Source organism: Macaca thibetana, chromosome 8 (assembly GCF_024542745.1).
Source record: "Macaca thibetana thibetana isolate TM-01 chromosome 8, ASM2454274v1, whole genome shotgun sequence".
NCBI lineage: Eukaryota > Metazoa > Chordata > Mammalia > Primates > Cercopithecidae > Macaca > Macaca thibetana.
Genome location: NC_065585.1, coordinates 77,991,987 through 78,010,815, shown reverse-complemented (window position 1 = coordinate 78,010,815; position 18,829 = coordinate 77,991,987). Strand labels below are relative to the sequence as shown.

The 18,829-nt window shown below is 39.7% G+C and overlaps 1 protein-coding gene across 1 annotated transcript in view; it reads right to left on the bottom strand.

The window, feature by feature from the left end:
- Positions 1 to 18,829, bottom strand: part of VCPIP1 (valosin containing protein interacting protein 1) — a 38,608-nt gene that overhangs the window by 12,871 nt on the left and 6,908 nt on the right. Inside the window, 1 exon segment of the mRNA XM_050802084.1 lies at positions 10,954 to 11,040. Within this exon segment, the coding sequence (XP_050658041.1) occupies positions 10,954 to 11,040 (87 nt within the window).

Genomic DNA, 18,829 nt, shown 5'->3' with positions numbered 1-18,829 from the left:
TTGGCTGGGGACAGCTGAACTCCAGGGGAAGACCACCTTTCCACTCCATCCCCTTTCCAGCTCCCCACCCCACTGAGAGCCACTTCCACCACTCAAAATCCTCCACATTCAGCACCCTTCAATTTATTCGTGCAACCTGATTCTTTCTGGATGCCAGACAAGAACTTGGGTACCAAGAGGGTGGGTGCAAAAGGCTGTCATCCTGACCCTCCACTGAGCTGTTAAACATGCTATCAGTGGAGGGGAAAGTTAAAACAGCATACTGTAACACATGCCCTCTGGGGCCCTGGGGGTCACAGGTACCCCGCTAGACGCTGCTGCAGGGCCGCACAGAGTTCTACTCCTGCCGGTGTCCAGAAGCACTCGTCCAGGCCCCTGTATCTGCTGCCTGTCCCATGAAGGGTTGAGAGCTGCGGGCTGAGTAAGCAAGCCAACCCCTTCACAAGCCCCTCCAAGGGGTCAAGGGAACTATCACGTTTCAACTCCAGAGCTCTAAACTACCTCTTAATGATAAATACCACATGCAACATTCTAAGAAATATGACCACTCTATTGAGATACAGTTCACATACAATTCACCTATTTTAAGTGTATAACCAAATGGTTTGGGATATATATGTAGTTTTTTTGGAGACAGAGTTTCCCTCTATCACCCACGCTGCAGTGTGGTAGTGCCATCATAGCTTGCTGCGACCTGGACTCAAGAGATCCTTCCGTCTCAGCCTCCCAAAGTACTGGGATTACAGGCATGAGCTACTGTGCATGGCCAGCTTTTAGCGTATTCACAGAGTTTGGAACTTTTAGAACAGTTTCATCACCCCAAAAAGAAACCCTGAACCTTAGCAGTCATTCCCTCTACCTCATTCTCAGCCCTAGGGAAGTCACTGATTGACTCTCTGTTTCTCTAAGTGTTCCTATTCTGGATATTTCACTATATGCTCTTCTGTGACTGGCTTCTTTCATATGGCATAATGTTTTCAAGGTTTGTCCATGATGTACTGAGTACCAATACTTTACTACTTTTTATTGCCAAATAATACTCCACTGTATGGCTATACCACATTTTATTTATCCAATCATCAGTTGATGGACATTTTAGTAACTTCCGTTTTAGGCTATGATGAATAATGCACCTACAAACATTTGTGTACAAATTTTGTGTGGACCTATGTTTCCATTTTTCTTGAGTATACCCCTAAGAATAGAACTGCCGGATCATAGAGTAACTCTACGTTTAATCTTTTGAGGTACTGCCAGAATTCCCAAGTGGCTGCACCATTTTTACATTCTTACCAGCAGTGTATGAGGGTTCCAATTTCTATATATTCTCGCCTACAATGCTTATTATGTGACTTTTGGACCACAGCCAGACTAGTGAGTATGAAGTATTATACCATCCCATTTTTGTTTTGATTTGCATTCCCCTGATGACTAATGATGTTGAGCATCTTTTCACGTGTGATTGGCCATTTATATATTTTCTCTGGAGAAAAATCTATTCATATCCTTTGCAGATTTTTAACTGTTATTTGTCTTTTTTGTTTAGTTGTAAGAGTTCTTTATATTCTAGATAAAAATCCATTCTCAGATATACAGTTTGCAAAAATTTTCTCCCATTCTGTGGGTTGTGTATTTATTTTCTTGATGGTATAATTTGTAGCACAGAAGTTTGCTTTTTATTTACTTTTTTCTCTTCTTATTTATGCTTTTATTTTCGTATCTAAGATTATGCCTAATCCAGGTCAATACATTTTATGCCTATGTTTTCTTCTAAGAGTTTTCTAGTTTTAGCAAGTAAACTTAGGTCTTTGATCCATTTTGAATTAATTTTGTATATGGTGTGAGGTAGAGGTCAAACCTGAGGTAGACATCAAACTTCAATATTTTGCATGCTGATATCTAATTGTCTGAGGATCACTTGTTGAAGATTATTCTTTCCCTACTGAATTGTCTCAGCACCACACTTAACATTTAAAAAATAATTTCAAACTAGAAACAAAACTATTTTGAAAATAGTAAAGATAGCCATCCCCATGCCACCCTCTTATCCTTCAACCCCCTCCCATACACAAAACACAATTGAAGGAAGTTATTTGCAATTGCATGGAAGACAGTGCATATCGATCCAGATTACTGGAATCCCCCATAATCAATCCTAATTAAATACTAACTTCTAAAAACCACTGATTAGTATCAATATATGTCAGAAATTAGAATTTAAAAAAGAATAAAAAAAAAAAAGTAGAATGAAAGATAAAAAGTTTAAAAGGGATGTAAAAAGGCCAGGCACAGTGGCTCACGCCTGTAATCTCAGCACTTTGAGAGGCCGAGGTGGGCAGATCACCTAAGGTCAGGAGTTCTAGACCAGCCTGGCCAACATGGCAAAACCCTATGTCTACTAAAAACACAAAAATTAGCCAGGCATGGTGGCACGTGCCTTTAATCCCAGCTACTCGGGAGGCTGAGGCAGGAGAATCACTTGAACTCGGGAGATGGAGGTTAAAGTGAGCTGAGATTGCGGCACTGCACTCCAACCTAGGCAACAGAGTGAGACTTCGTCGCAAAAATAAAGAAAGAAAAAAAAAAGGATGTTAAAAAAAAGGGAAGGGAAGGGATGCTTAGAGAGAAATTTATAGCTTTAAATGCCTACATTAAAAAAAAATCTGTAGGCTGGGCATGGTGCCTCATGCCTGTAATCTCAGCACCTTGGCAGGCCAAGGTGGGTAGATCTCTTAAGGCCAGGAGTTCAAGACTAGCCTGGCTAACATGAAGAAACCCCGTCTCTACTAAAAATACAAAAATTAGCTGGGCATAGTGGCGCATGCCTGTAATCCCAGCTACTCAGGAGGCTGAGGCACGAGAATTGCTTGAATCCAGGAGGCGGATGTTGCAGTAAGCCAAGATTGCACCACTGCACTCCAGCCCGGGCAACAGATTGAGACTCTGTCTCAAAAAATAAAATAAAGAAATTAGGAAAAAAAAGAGCGAATTAAACCTAAAGCAGGCATAAGGAAGGAAAAAACAAAAAAAAAACAACAAAAAAAAAACATGAAAGTAGAAATCAATGAAACTGAAATCAGAAAAACAACAAACAAAAAAACCCCTATGAATCCAAACGTTTCTTTGAAAAGATCAACAGCCAGACCGGACAGCCAAAAAGAAAAGAAAAAAGAGGCACAAGTTGCCAAGATCAGAAATAAAAGAACTACAGATTCTACAGACATTAAAAGGACAACAATAGGGGAATATTAGAAACAAGTTTATGCCAACACAGCTGATAACTTGGATGAAGTGCGCAGATTTCTTGAAAGACAAAACTAACAAAGCTTACTCAAGAAGAAATAGATAATTTTAAGAGTATTCTATTAAAGAAATTAAATTTGTAGTTAAAAAACTGCCCAGTAAAGAAAACTCCAAGCAAAGATGGCTTCACTGGTGAATTCTACCAGTTAAAATAAAACTATTATAAAATCTACCAGAAAACAGAAGAAAAGAGGAGGCAAAGCTTCTCAATGCTATTTTATAAAGCCAACATTACCCTGATTAAACAGTCATTACAAGAAAACTACAGATAATTATCCTTCCTAAACACAATCACAAAAACACTCAACAAAATATTAGCAAATTAAATCCAGCAAGTAAAGTTGGTTCAACATTCAAATAAATCAATGTAATTCACACTATCAACAAACCAAAAGAGAAAAACCATATGATCATCTTGATACATTTAGGAAAAGAGCATCTGACAAAATTCAACATCCACTCATAATATAAACTCGCAACAAACCCAGGAATAGAAAGAAATGTCCTCAATCAATCCTCAGTCTTACAAAAGGTATCTCTGAAAAACCTGCAAGCTGAATGCTTCCAAGATATGGAAAAAGGAAATAATGTCTACTCTCACCATTCCTACTCAACACTGAACTGAAGGTCCTAGCCATTGCTAATAAAATTGTCTTTTATTTCCAAAAGACATGATGATCTACATAGACAACGATCTGTTAAAAGTTGCTAAAATATGTGTGTTTAGCAAGGTCACACACGGGGTACAAGGGCAATTAAGGGCAATGTTTAAAAAAAAAAACAAAAAAACAATTTTAGGCCAGGTGTAGTAAAAAAAACAATTTTAGCCCAGGTTCACAACTGTAATCCTAGCACTCTGGGAGGCTGAGGCGGGCAGATTACTTTGAGCTCAGGAGTTTGAGACCAGGCTGGGCAATATAGTGAAACCCTGTCTCTACAGAAAATACAAAAATTAGCCAGGTGTGGTGGCCCACGCTTGTGGTCCCAGCTACTTGGGAGGCTGAGGCTGGAGAATCGCTTGAGCCCAGTTGGTGGTGAGGCACGGGTTGTGGGGGTTGCAGTGAGCTAAGACTGCGCCACTGCACTCCAGCCTGGGCAACAGAGTGAGACCCTATATCCAAGAAAAGGAAAAAAAGAGGCCAGGCATGGTGGCTCATGCCTATAATCCCAGCACTTTGGGAGACTGAGGCAGGCGGATCACGAGGTCAGGAGTTCGAGACCAGCTTGGCCAACATAGTGAAACCCCATCTCTACTAAAAATAAAAAAATTAGCTAGGCATTGTTGTGTGCACCTGTAGTCTCAGCTACTCCGGAAGCTGAGGCAGGAGAATCGCTTGACCTCAGGAGGCAGAGGTTGTGCTGAGCCAAGATCGTGCCACTGCACTCCAGCCTGGGCAACAGAGCAAGACTCCATCTCAAAAAACAAAACAAAAGATAAAGAAAAAAGCAAGCCAATTTTCTTTCTATGTACTAGAAATGAACAATAGGAAATTTGACATTTGTAGAAGCATCTTTTACGGTATCATCCAAAAAACAAGTATTCATGGTGATTTACACTAACAAACTATGTGCCAGACCTATATGCTGTAAACTATAAAATTTTGATGAGAGATATTAAAGACTTAATGAAGAAATATAACATTTTTGCATTTTTGGTCAGGCACAGTGGCTCATGCCTGTAATCTCAGAACTTTGGGAGGCTGAGGCAGGAGATGCCTTAAGTCCAGGAGTTCAAGACTAGCCTGGGCAATATGGCAAAATCCTGTCTCTACAAAAAAACACAAAAATTGGCAGGGTGTGGTGGTGCACACCTGTAGTCCTTGCTACTCAGGAGGCCGAGATGGGAGATCAACTGAGTCAGGAAGGTCAACGATGCAGTAAGCTGTGATTGTGTCACTGCATTCCAACCCAGGTAACAAAGTGGGACCCTGTCTCAATAAAACCAAAAACAAGAAATATAACATCTTCATGAATCAAAAGACTCAATGTTGTCAAAATATCAACTATCCCCAATTTGATCTATACAGATACTCCTTAACTTACAATGGGTTACAGCCAGATAAACTGTCACGGTCAAAATGCATTTTTTTTGAGACAGTCTTGCTCTGTCACCCAGGCTGGAGTGCCAGCGGTGTGATCTCGGCTCACTGCAACCTCCGCCTCCTGGGTTCAAGGGATTCTCCTGCCTTAGCCTCCCAAATAGCTGGGATTACAGGCGCATGCCACTGCACCTGGCTAATTTTTGTATTTTAGTAGAGACGGGGTTTCACCATGTTGGCCAGGCTGGTCTCAAACTCTTGACCTCAAGTGATCCGCTTGCCTCGGCCTCCCAAAGTGCTGGGATAACAGGCCACTGCACCTGGCCCAAAATGCATTTAATACCGTGATAAACCCATCATAAAGTCAAAAAATCCTAAATCAGGCACGGCCTGTATATTCAAATGCAGTAACAATAAAAATCCCAGCGGACTCTTTTTGAAGAAATCAAGCTGATTCTAAAATTTATATGGATAGGCCAGGCACAGTGGCTCACACCTGTAATCCCAATACTTTGGGAGGCTGAGGAAGGCAGATCACTTGAAGTCAGGAGTTTGAGATCAGCCTGACCAACATAGTGAAACCTTGTCTCCACAAAAATAACAAAAATTAGCCAGGTGTGGTGGCATATGCCTGTAATCCCGGCTACTCAGGAGGCTGGGACAGGGAAGAATTGCTTGAACCCAGGAGATGGCGGTTGTAGTGACCTGAGATGGTGCCACAGTACTCCATCCAACCTGGGTGACGGAGTGAGACTCCATCTCAAAAAAATAAATAAATACAGGAGTTCGAGACCAGCCTGGCCAACATGGTGAAACCCCGTCTCTACTAAAAACACAAAAAATTAGCCAGCTGTGGTGGTGTGCACCTGTAATCCGAGCTACTTGGGAAGCTGAGACAGAAGAATCGCTTGAACCTGGGAGGCAAAGGTTGCAGTGAGCCAAGATCGCACCACTGCACTCCAGCCTAGGTGAAAGAGCAAGACTCTGTCTCAAAAATAAATAAATAAGTAAATTAAATAAATAAATAGGCCAGGCGTGGTGGCTCACGCCTGTAATCCCAGCACTTTGGGAGGCCAAGGCGGATGGATCATGAGGTCAAGAGTTCAAGACCAGCCTAGCCAAGATGGTAAAACCCCGTCTCTACTAAAACTACAAAAATTAGCCAGGCGCGGTGGCAGGTGTCCGTAATCCCAGCTAGTTGGGAGGCTGAGGCAGGAGAATGGCTTGAACCTGGGAGGCAGAGATTGCAGTGAGCCAAGACTGCAACACTGCACTCCAGACAGAGTAAGACTTCGTCTCAAAAAAATAAGCAGGTAAGTAAGTAAATAAATAAATAAATAAAATAAAATTTATATGGATAAACAAAGGACTCAGAACACCCAAAACAATTCTGAAAAAGAAAAAAAGATGGAGGACTCACACTGATTTCAAGAATAACTATAAGATACAATAATCAGGATGCTATACTGGAGAAAGCAGAGACATAGATCAACAAAACAGAAAAGAGATTCTAGAAATACTAATAGAACCACACATATAGTCAGTTGATTTAAGAAAAAGTAATTTCACTGAGGTATACTGTGCGTATCACATAATTCATCCTTTTCAGGTGTATGACTCATGGTCAACTGATTTTTGACAAATATACCAAAATAATCCAATGGATAACATAAAGCCTTTTCAACAAATGGTGCTGGCACAACTGGGCATCCATACGTTAAAAAATGAACCTTGACCCATACCCTGCGATATACTGAAAAATCAACTTGAAATAGATCATAAACCTAAATATAAAACCTAAAACTATAAACTCCTAGAAGAAAACACAATTGATCCTCCCACCTCAGCCTCCTGAGTAGCTGGGACCACAGGCACACATCACCACGCCCGACTATTCTTCATATTTTTAGTAGGGATGGGGTTTCATCATGTTTCCCAGTCTGGTCTTGAACTCCTGAGCTCAGGGAATCCGCTCACCTTGGCCTCCCAAAGTGCTGGGAATACAAGTGTGAGCCACAGTACCTGGCCAGTTACAGGTCTTTTAAAATGTGACACATCTATATCATGGACTACTACTCAGCAACAAAAAGGAATAAAATCTAGTTATTTGAAGTGTTTTTAAAAAACGAAGGAATAAACTAATACATGCAACAAGACAGATCTCAAAAGCATATTAAAACATAAATAGGCACATTTTTTCTGTATAGGGCAACATTTGTGCACCATATGGTTTCTTTCACAAGTATTCAATTCTGCCACTGTAATGTGAAAGCAGCCACAGACATGTAAACATGAGTGTGGCTGTGCTCCAGTGAAACTGTCTGTCTCTCTATCTATAATCTATCTGATCTAATTGATAATTTATCTAATCTATCTATAATCCATCCACTACCTATCTAATCTATCACCTATCTGATCTATCTAATCCATCATGTATGTATCTAATCTATCTACTCTATTATCTATCTATCTATCTATCTATCTATCTATCTATCTATCTATCTATCCATCCATCCATCCATCCATCCATCCATCCATCCTCACTCTGTCACCCAGGCTGGAGTGCAGTGGCATGATCTTGGCTCACTGCAACCTCCGCCTCCTGGGTTCAAGCAATTCTCAGGTCTCAGCCTCCCAAGTAGCTGGGACTACAGTTGTGCACCATCACACCCAGCTAATTTTTTTGTATTTTTTGAAGAGATGAGGTTTTACCATGTTGGACAGGCTAGTCTCACACTCCTAGCCTCAAGTTATCTGCCCAACTCGGCCTCCCAAAGTGCTGGAATTACAGGCGTGAGCCACTGTGCTCAGTCCCAGTAAAACTTTTAAGTATTCAGCCAGGTACAGCGGCTCACGCCTGTAATTCCAACACTTTGGGAGGCTGATGCAGGAAGATCACCTGAGCTCAGGAATCCGAGACAAGCCTAGGCAACATAGTGAGACCTTGTCTCTACAAAAAATTTAAAAAAAATTAATAGGGCATGATGGCGCATGCCTGTAGTCCCAGCTACTCAGTAGGGTAAGGGATGAGGATCACTTGAGCCCAGAGGATTGGGGCTGGAGGCTGCAATGAGTCATGATCATACCACTGCACTCCAGCCTGGGCAATAGAGCAAGACCCTGTCTCAAAACTAATAATAATAATAATAAATTATATAAACAAGCAGCAGGTCAGGTGCAGAGGCTCATGCTTGTAATCTGTCGCTTGTAATCCTAGCACTTTGGGAGGTCGAGGCGGGAGGACTGCTCGAGCTCAGGAGTTCAAGACCAGCCTGGGCAACATGGCAAAATCCCATCTCAACTAAAAATACAAAAAATTAGCTGGGTATGGTGGCAAATGGCTGTGGTCCCGGCTACTTGGGAGGCTGAGCTGGGAGGATCACCTAAGCCCAGGAGGTCAAGGCTGCAGTGAGCCATAACTGGGCCACTGCACTCCAGTCCAGGAGATAGAGTGAGACCTTGTCTCTAAAACAAAAAAACAGGCAGCAGATTTGAGATGGCCGCACAGGCCACAGTTTGCCAATTCCTGTGCTAAATTAAAGATGCCAGACACAAAAAGTCACACTATAGGATTCTATTTACATGGTAATATGAAAAAGGCAAACATATAGGGGCAGAATCAAATGAATGGTTGCCAGGGCCTGGGATTGAGGAGAGTTGACTACAAAGAGGCACAAGAAAACTTTTTGGAGTGATGGAAATATTCTGTATCTTGATTACAGTGGTGGTGTTGGTTACATGACTATATATGCTATATATATGTGTTTGTCAAAATTCATATACAGTATACAAAATTTGTATACTTGTAAGTCTGAAAAGGATGAATTTTACTGTTTATAACTTATGTCTCAATAATCCTGTCTTAAAAGAAAAAAACAAGGCATTTTTTTGGTCTCTGATTAAAGAAAAACCAAGAGAAGAAAGAAAACATCTTTTAGAAAATTATCAACATTAATTATCGAAAAAATTCAAACACTGACTGGATATTTGGTGACATTAAAAAAAATTGTTCTTTTTTTAGGCTGTAATAATTTTTCTTTTTTAAAGAGTTCTTATCTTTAGAAATACATATTGAAGTTCGAAGGAGAAAATGAGAAGAAAAAAAAGGAAACATGTACCAATGTACTTACAGGTGAAATTATAGTATATCTGAGATCTACTTTAAAATAGTCCAATTAAAAAGGGGACAGAGATGTACTAATCATTATTGAGGCTGGGTAGTAGGTAAATGGGGGTTCATTATATTATTCTTGCTACTTTTGTATATGTTTGAATATTTCTACAACACAAGTTGGAAGGAAAAAAAAGTGTATGAGGAAGAGATGAAAACAACAAAACAGATTATGCAATTAATGTCTACAATGGCCAGGTAGGTGAAATATATAAGCCAGAGCGGTAAGTCTGGGGCCGAAAGCATTAACATAAAATCTTTGTAAAAAATGTGTGAAGTCCAAACACATGGCCTGGCAACCTCTCTCTTAAGACCACTCTGAAGATACAGACATACACTTGTACACAAATCTGTCTTTACAAACAATGTATGTACAACGTGAAAGAAGCTAAATGTATAATGAGCTGTATCCTAGAACTTAGAAAGCAATCAGATATATGCTAAATATGGCCAAACATAACAACAACACCACAAATATTATCTGGTTCTTGAATACTAGCATTATAAACAAATCTGCTTCTAATTTCACAATTTGTCTTTAGTTGTTAAGAATCATACACATGGCTAGGCGTGGTGGCTCACGCCTGTAATCCCAACACTTTGGGAGGCCGAAGCGGGCAGATCACCTGAGGTCAGTAGCTTGAGACCAGCCTAGCCAACATGGTGAAACCCTGTCTCTACTAAAAAAAAAACACAAAAAATTAGCCAGGCGTGGTGGCAGGCGCCTGTAAGCCCAGCTACTCAGGAGGCTAAGGCAGGAGAATTGCTTGAACCCCGAGGTGGAGGTTGCAGTGAGCCAAAAGCATGCCATTGCACTCCAGCCTGGGGAACAAGAGCAAGACTTCATCTAAAAAAAAAAGAAAAAAAAAAGAATCATACACATGGCCAGGCACAGTGGCTCACGCCGGTAATCTCAACACTTTGGGAGGCCGAGGTGGGCAGATTACCTGAGGTCGGGAGTTCAAAACCAGTCTAACCAAATGGAGAAACCCCATCTCTACTAAAAATACAAAATTAGCCAGGCGTGGTAGCACATGCCTGTAATCCCAGCCACTCGGGAAGCTGAGGCAGGAGAATCGCTTGAACCCAGGAGGCAGAGGTTGCAGTGAGCCAAAATCGTGCCATTGCACTCCAGCCTGGGCAACAAGAACGAAACTCCATCTCAAAAAAAAAAAAAAAAAAAAAAAAAAATCATACACCCATACACATAATTTAAATGAGAAAAGAATAGCAACAAAGTGATAGATTTTTAGTAATACTAGCAGAAAACATAGCTGACCATGTCAGGGTAATAATCCATTTTAACTAGGCAAACTGCTAAAGAATATAAACCTAAAATTAACTTTGAAAATATTTTAGTAGAAAACTATATGAACTTTCTTAATCTTGAAATAGCTTCAGTAGAGCTATTATTTAAGAATAAAATCAAATTAACTATACCCATGGTTTTCTTCATAATACTGTAGAATACACCACCCTGCTGAAACATGTGAGGAAGTCCCTTTGCATAAGACCATACATCTTCTCCTGTAAGACAAAAACAGATACAGTATTAGCAACAAACAAAAGAGTTCCATCCTGGGCTGCTTTAGTAAAGATTAACCTAGAATAAACATCAAGGCAGAGCTCCTAAATGAGTGAAACACCCTGATACGCCATAGAGAGATGATACTGAGTGACAGGATTGTGGCATACTAGAAAATGCATGGACTATCTAACTGTGCCAGTCACTGACAAGGGCTGTCATAGAAGAGTGCATGCCTAGCGTTTCAAGACCATGTGGCTTTTCAAGAGAAGCCCAAAATTCAAGTTTTTAATATGAATTCTCCCAATTTTAAAATGTAGGAACTAATTAAAAAGTGTCTTTAAAACCACGAGTCAACAAACATGGTGGCTCATGCCTGTAACCCCAGTACTTTGGGGGGCTATGGATAGCTTGAGTTCAGGAGTTCCAATACCAGCTTTGGCAACGTGACGAAACTCCATCTCTACCAAAATAAACAAATAAATAAATAGCCGGACGTGGTGGCGTGTGCCTGTCATCCCAGCTACTTAGAGGGCTGAAGCGGTGGAGTGGCCAGGGGGAATCCCTTGTGCACAGGAGGTCAAGGCTGCAGGGAGCAGTGTTTGCATCACTGCACTCTACCCTGGGTGACAAAGTGAGACCCTGTTTCAAAAAAAGAAGAAACAAAACCACGAGTCAAGGTAGTCAATATTATGATGAACAAAATAGATCTGAAGACTCAATCCAGCTCAAAGGAAACTAGTCTGTAAACTCTGTACTAGAACAGATAAGATTATTAAAAGATATTTTTGGGCCAGGCATGGTGGCTCACTCACGCCTGTAATCCCTCACTTTGGGAGGCCGAGGCGGGCAGATCACCTGAGGTCTGGAGTTCAAGACCAGCCTGGCCAACATGGTGAAACCCCGTCTTTACTAAAAATACAAAAATTAGCTGAACGTGGTGGCGCGCACCTGTAGTTCCAGCTACTTGGGCAGCTGAGGCAGGAAAATAGCTTGAACCCAGGAGGTTGAGGTTGCAGTGAGCCAAGATCGTGCCATTGCACTCCAGACTGTGCTATAAGAGCAAAACTCTCTCTCAAAAAAAAGAAAAGAGACATTTTTGAAAGTAAAATACAAAATTGTAAATATAAATCTTATATTTATATTAAAACCAAGAAATAAACAGAAGGGGCTATTTCAATACTTATTTCAGTAAGAAATTTCAAATAAAATGTAAAGAATGATCATCACTGTTGAAGAAATCAATAAAGAATGGCAGGAACATAACAGTTACTATGGCTGTTTCTATTTGTTTCTTTATAGTTTACATTCTAATCTGCTAATGTATATGTACTACTTTTATAATCAGGAAGTTTTTAATTTTAACAAAAAAAGTTAACTTTTGTCTTCCCTACCTGAAGATTATATTGTTGGACCTGACCTCTGAATAATTATGACTGACAGTGCTAATTAATCACTATGTACTTACAATATCTCAGAGTTCTAATCCCGCCTCACATTCATAAACAGGATATGACTTTGTGTGGCAGCTGGCTAAACTTACCTTCAGTACACCAGCTTAAAGTAGGTAAGTTTTAGAAGACTTGACAATTAAAGTTTCAGTTAATCAAAACATTTACTTATAAACACTTCCTAATGATGCAGTTCTACTAGAATATCTATATTTAAGGGTGGACACACAGAAGTTTAATATTAATAAGAGTCTACAAATAAAGAAATATTAGTAACCACTGGTGGTGGCTCTGATTGCTGAGCTTACTATTAAACCTCACTTAGATAAATTATTTCTGTGAATGATAACCTTTCATTTCGTTATTGTCAATGTTGTCCTAAATGTACTTAATATTTTCTAAAATATTCTAGTATAGCATTTATTTGGAAGTCATATCAAAAAAATATACGGCGGTAATTTTTTTGATAAGAATCCAAACAGGGCTGGTCTGAAGGTAGTGAGTTATCTCAACTAACTGTTCAGTTACAGTTAGAACTGCTTGTTCTACCATTTCCCCCTTCTCACTACCTGCACTTGACTAGTCCAAACAAACAAAAACCATAAGAATCTGAATAGGTGCCAAAATGGTGAACTCCTCAGAACTGACCAACTGATTAATAAGAAAAATCACATCTCTTAGTACTTTACATATCTAGTTATTCATAATTTAAATAGGCAAATCACTTAACTCTGCTGCAGTGTTTGTCAACCTTGTTTCCATTATCTCCCCCTAAGGAGCCTTTACAGGCATTATTTTTCTAGTCCTCCCCATGTCCTCATGATATCTGAATTACACATATATACTTTATATCTGCTTATGTACTGTATATATATCTTAGTTTTATATATTAATGATAAGATTTTTTCACCCTTTCTCCAAGAACAAATTTTCACCCCCTTCAAAGCAATATGGCCCCACTGTTCTATTACTTTAAGGGAAATACCACGTAAGCCTCTACTATCTACCAAGCTTTGAGCAGGCTCTTCACACAGTTTCATTAACTCATCACAACTAAGCTCTACGGAAAAGGAAACAAGCTCAGAGAGCTTAAATAACTCTTCCAAGATCACACAGCTAGTAAGTGCTAGAGCCAGGATTTGAATCTTGTATATCAGTCCAAAGTGTATACCCTCCTTTCCATTGACATTAAACCTCTACTGAAGGTCAAATTGGCCAGGCTCACACCTGTAATCCCCACACTTTAGGAAGCCAAGGCAGGCGGATTACCTGAGGTCAGGAGTTTGAGACCAGCCTGGCCAACATGGTGAAACTCCTTCTCTACTAAAAATACAAAAATTAGCCAGGCATGGTGGCACATGCCTGCTATCCTAGCTACTCTGGAGGCTGAGGCAGGAGAATTGCTTGAGCCCAGGAAATGGAGGTTGCAGTGAGCCGAGGTCGTGCCACAGCACTCCAGCCTGGCTGACAGAGTAAGACACTGTCTCACACACACAGGAAAAAAGGTCAAGTTGTTTTGGCAAATTTGAAAGAACTATTCAGTCTTTTCTTAATAGAAATTCACGGCATCAACAACTGGTTGGAGAAAAAAGTAGGTAATTTCTTTTGGTAAACAAATATCTCCACTGAAAGTCATGTTTGTTGGTAAGAAAAATGAGGAAAGGGATTAGAGATCAGGAAGCAGGGGTTTTGACACTTTGCACAAGTCCTGCACCACTCTCATATGGCTCTCCACTGCATTTCTCTCCAACCCTCCTAATGCCCAGGTTCAATGCCTGGATTACTGCCACTTCCTCACAGCTGGTTTCCCTTGAGTCTTATCCCCCATAAATCCCTCCACTATACAGTCTTCAGAGTTAAACCTATAATGGTTCCCCAATGCCATATGGCAAAGTCCAAGTTCCTTTTCCATGGCATACAAGGCACTCTAAGAGTTGGTCCTTGCCTTTCCCATCTGACATCATACCATACCTTTATTTTTACAATGTTATACCACCAAACAACTGTTCCTATTCCCTAAAGGCCAATAATTGTTACATATTATTTAAAACTCAATCTAGGTATCACTTCCTTTAGGATTCTTTGGAGTGTTGATTAGGTAGGTACCCTTATTTGATGCTCCTACGTATATGAATACCATAGCCCTTATCACACTTTAGGTTAACTAACTTTCCTGTTTTACCTTCTAGACTAGGTTTCCCTTTTATACTTTTCAGAATCAGGGAAAGGTCAGTGGCCTGACTTTTTACCCCCAGGGCCTGGCACAGTGCTGAACAGATGGCAGCACTCTTAGTATTGGTTGAATGAATGTATAGATGCAAGCTTATCCAATCAGCCTTATTTTGTTGTTGTCCTGTTTTGTTTTGTTTTGTTTTGTTTTAGGCTTTTAGCAGCCTGAAGCTATGGTTTTAGTTTCTGTCTCTAGTGATAAGCAGAAAAGAGTGATGAGGAAGGGGCTCTAATGGTCCATCCCGAAACAAAAGCTAAGAACCCATAACTATATTCTCTCCCTTAGACACCCTTGACGGAGTGAATATTATAAATGAGGTTTTTCCTTTTAAACAGTGCCTGAAAGCAATCCAGAATAAACTTAATTGAAGCATCATGATGATAACCATTCTTCAATGTTACACATATAAAACACAACTAATGATTATATGCCTCTGACTTTTCCCTGAATCTTGTTTTCTCTTCAAGAATCTAATAAAACAAAATAATAGCAAAGACAAAGGGAAATAGTTTTTCTAACATTTTATTCGAAAGCAAACTTTTAGAGAATAGGAACAGTTTGGAAAAGCTTCTAACAAATATGTTAATTTATATTTTTGTTAGTCTCCAATTATTTTTACTTTATAATCCAACTGTTTCTTCATACTACAAAAGTAAAAATACTTCTATCCAATGTACTGTGTATATATAAATATAGAAAAAAAACTATACTACTGCGAGCACCATAGATAACCTCTGTTAATTACCTTGCTTCCACAAATCCTTCCTCCTCATAACCTTCAACCTTCTACCTGACACAGTAGCTATATATGGCAGTGGTATTATGAACGTTTTTTCTTTTGGTTTATCCAATTTTTTTCCTATTTGATGTAAAGTAACTTTTGTTTAAAAATATGTTAAAATACATTTTTTTAAATGTATTTTTCTAATTTTTTCTAATAAAATTATAGAGTTAAAGTTTAAAGTCATCATCAAAAAAAGATTAAGAGATTACCATTCTAATTTTTAAATTTTAGGTGTTTATTTATTTTTTGAAATAGGGTCTCGCTCTGTCACCTAGGCTGGAAAGTATTGGCTCAATCACGGTTCACTGCATGATCTCCTGAGCTCAAGCAATCCCCTCACCTCAGCTTCCTGAGTAGCTAGGACTACAGGCGTGTGCCACCACAGCTTGTAGAGACAGGGTCTCCCTGTGTTGCCGAAGCTAGTCTTGAATGCCTGGTCTCAGGCCATCCTCCTGCCTTGGCCTCCCAAAGTGCTAGGATTATAGGCATGAGCTACTGTGCCTAGCCTTCTAACTTTAAATATTTTAAAAGGCAATTTGAATTTTTTACTTTGCAATTTACGGGACAAAGCAGTAAATTTAAAAATCTAACACCTAAATGAAATATATTTTTGTTTTATTTATTTATTTATTTTTGAGACGGAGTCTTGCTCTGTCACCTAGGCTGGAGTGCAGTGGCATGATCTTGGCTCACTGCAGTCTCTATCTCCCACGTTCCAGCAGTTCTCCTGCCTTACCCACCTGGGTAGCTGGGACTACAGGCACAAACCACCACATCCGGCTAATTTTTGTGTTTTTAGTAGATACCGGATTTCACCACGTGGGCCAGGCTGGTCTCAAACTCCTGACCTCAGGCAATCCGCCCACCTCGGCCTCACAAAGTGCTGGGATTACAGGTGTGAGCCACCACACCCAGCCTATTTCATTTTTGAGACAGAATCTTGCTCTGTCCCCCAGGCTGAAGTGCAGTGGAGCAATCTCTGTTCACTGAAACCTCCGCCTCCTGGGTTCAAGCAATTCTCATGCCTCAGCCTCCAAAGTAGCTGGGATTACAGGCGTGTGCCACCACTCTCGGCTAATTTTGTATTTTTAGTAGAAATGGGGTTTCCCCATGTTGGCCAGGCTAGTCTCAAACTCCTGATTTCAGACAATCTGTCCACCTCGGCCTCCCAAATTGCTGGGATTACAAGTGTGAGCCACCATGCCCAGCCAAAATGTATTTTTAAACCCCAAAAGAAATACCCAAAATGAACTCTGAAGTATTTACGACCATAAAGTACTTAACTTTATTTAAATTTAAAATTTAAAGAAACAATTCAAAATTGTTTAATAATTTGAATAAATGGTTCCAAATATAAAGTAGGAACACAGGACTGTTTCAACTAGACAGAATTCCAAAGGTATTTATTTGCTGAAAGAATTGTTGGCATCTCTCTAACCTTCCTGACGTAATCCTCGCATTTAAAAGTTTATCTACCCTACTGATAATCAAGATGGTTTATAAAAAAGGCATATCTGTTTCTTGCCTGAAATTCAGTCCCCTTAAGGGTATACAGTCACACAACTTTAGTGTCACCAGCGGCATTAATGAATATTTTTATTATACACAGACATGCACACAAACTCAATAGTGTTTAAATGAGTACAGAGTCTGAAAGGACACATCCCAATTTATTAATAATGATTTTATCTGGGGAGTACAAATGTTAAGAACTACCATATTTTATAGGTACTTGAATTATTTGAATTTTTAAAATTATATTGTAATTGAAAAGATATTAAAAATAAAAGTGATCAAAGTAGTTGGAACAGAATCTATTATTATCTAGATTTCCTTTTCTATCTAGAAAGGAATAGCATCAACATTTGACTTAATCTTCAATTATAATTATATAAAATCACCATTTACAATATATACATTTATCTTAAGATACATCTATGCATTATTTTATATCAACTTTATAACTGCTCTCCTATTACAAATATGCTACATATAAATCAACAGAAGGGCTACCAGAAGGCATAGAAAGAATGATATGCGGCCAGGCACAGTGGCTCACGCCTGTAATCCCAGCACTTTGGGAGGCTCAGGTGGGCAGATCACGATGTCAGGAGTTCAAGACCAGCCTGGCCAACATAGCAAAACCTTGTCTCTACTAAAAATACAAAAATTAGCCAGGCGTGGTGGCAGGCCCTGTAATCCCAGCTACTCGGGAGGCTGAGGCAGGAGAATCGCTTGAACCTGGGAGGCAGAGTTGCAGTGAGCCAAGATTGCGCCATTGCACTCCAGCCTGAGCGACAGAGCAAGGCTCTGTCTCGGATAAAAAAACAAAAAAAAAAGAAGAAGAATACGCATGAGCACTATCTAGATTTGAAGCTGCCCCTTTACCCAACATTTGAAAAAAAAAAAAAAATCAAGGTGCAATAATAATATTCAGTTGTTGCCTAAAAAATAAGTGTCTCAGTCCCATGCGTGATTCTGGAAAATTCTTGCTTTTTTTATTTTTTGAGACAGAGTCTCACTCTGTAGCCAGGCTGGAGTGCAGTGGCCCGATCTTGGCTCACTGATACCTCTACCTCCCGGGTTCAAGCAATTCTCCTGCCTCAACCTCCCGAGCAGCTGGGATTACAGGTGAGCGCCACAATGCCCGGCTAATTTTTGTATTTTTAGAGACGAGGTTTCACCATCTTGGCCGGCCTGGTCTCAAACTCCTGACCTCATGATCCACCCGCCTCAGCCTCCCAAAGTGCCAGGATTACAGGCGTGAGCCACTGCGCCTGGGTGATTCTGGAAAATTCTAAGGCATTTACAACATCAAGAGGTATTATGAAATTACAAAACACTGTGTATTTTAAATATATATATTAAAAAGTCACACAGTTCTTTCAGGAACAGAGAAAGTATATCAAAATGAAACAAGTTTCTCAACTCCTGAAAGGTTGGTACACTTTGTAGTAAAGCAAGGAAGTGTCACGTAGCCTAATTTCATTTAAGTAACTCCAAACTGACAAATTCTATTCTTCACATAAATCTGTTCTTACCTCTAGGAAAACAAAAAAACAAAACTAGAAACTTAATGAAATATAACACTAAGAAAAAATAAATTGGCCTAGATATTTATGGTGGATAATGTACCACCTATCCTATCTACCATGAAAGAAAACCTACAAATAACTGATCTACAAGAATTTTTTTTTTTTTTTTTTTTTTTGGAAAGAGTGTTGCTCTGTTGCCCAGAATGGAGTGCAGTGGCGCAATCTCGGCTCACTGCAACCGCACCAGGTCTACAAGAAATTTGAACGACATATTTTGCAAAGCCAGAGTTA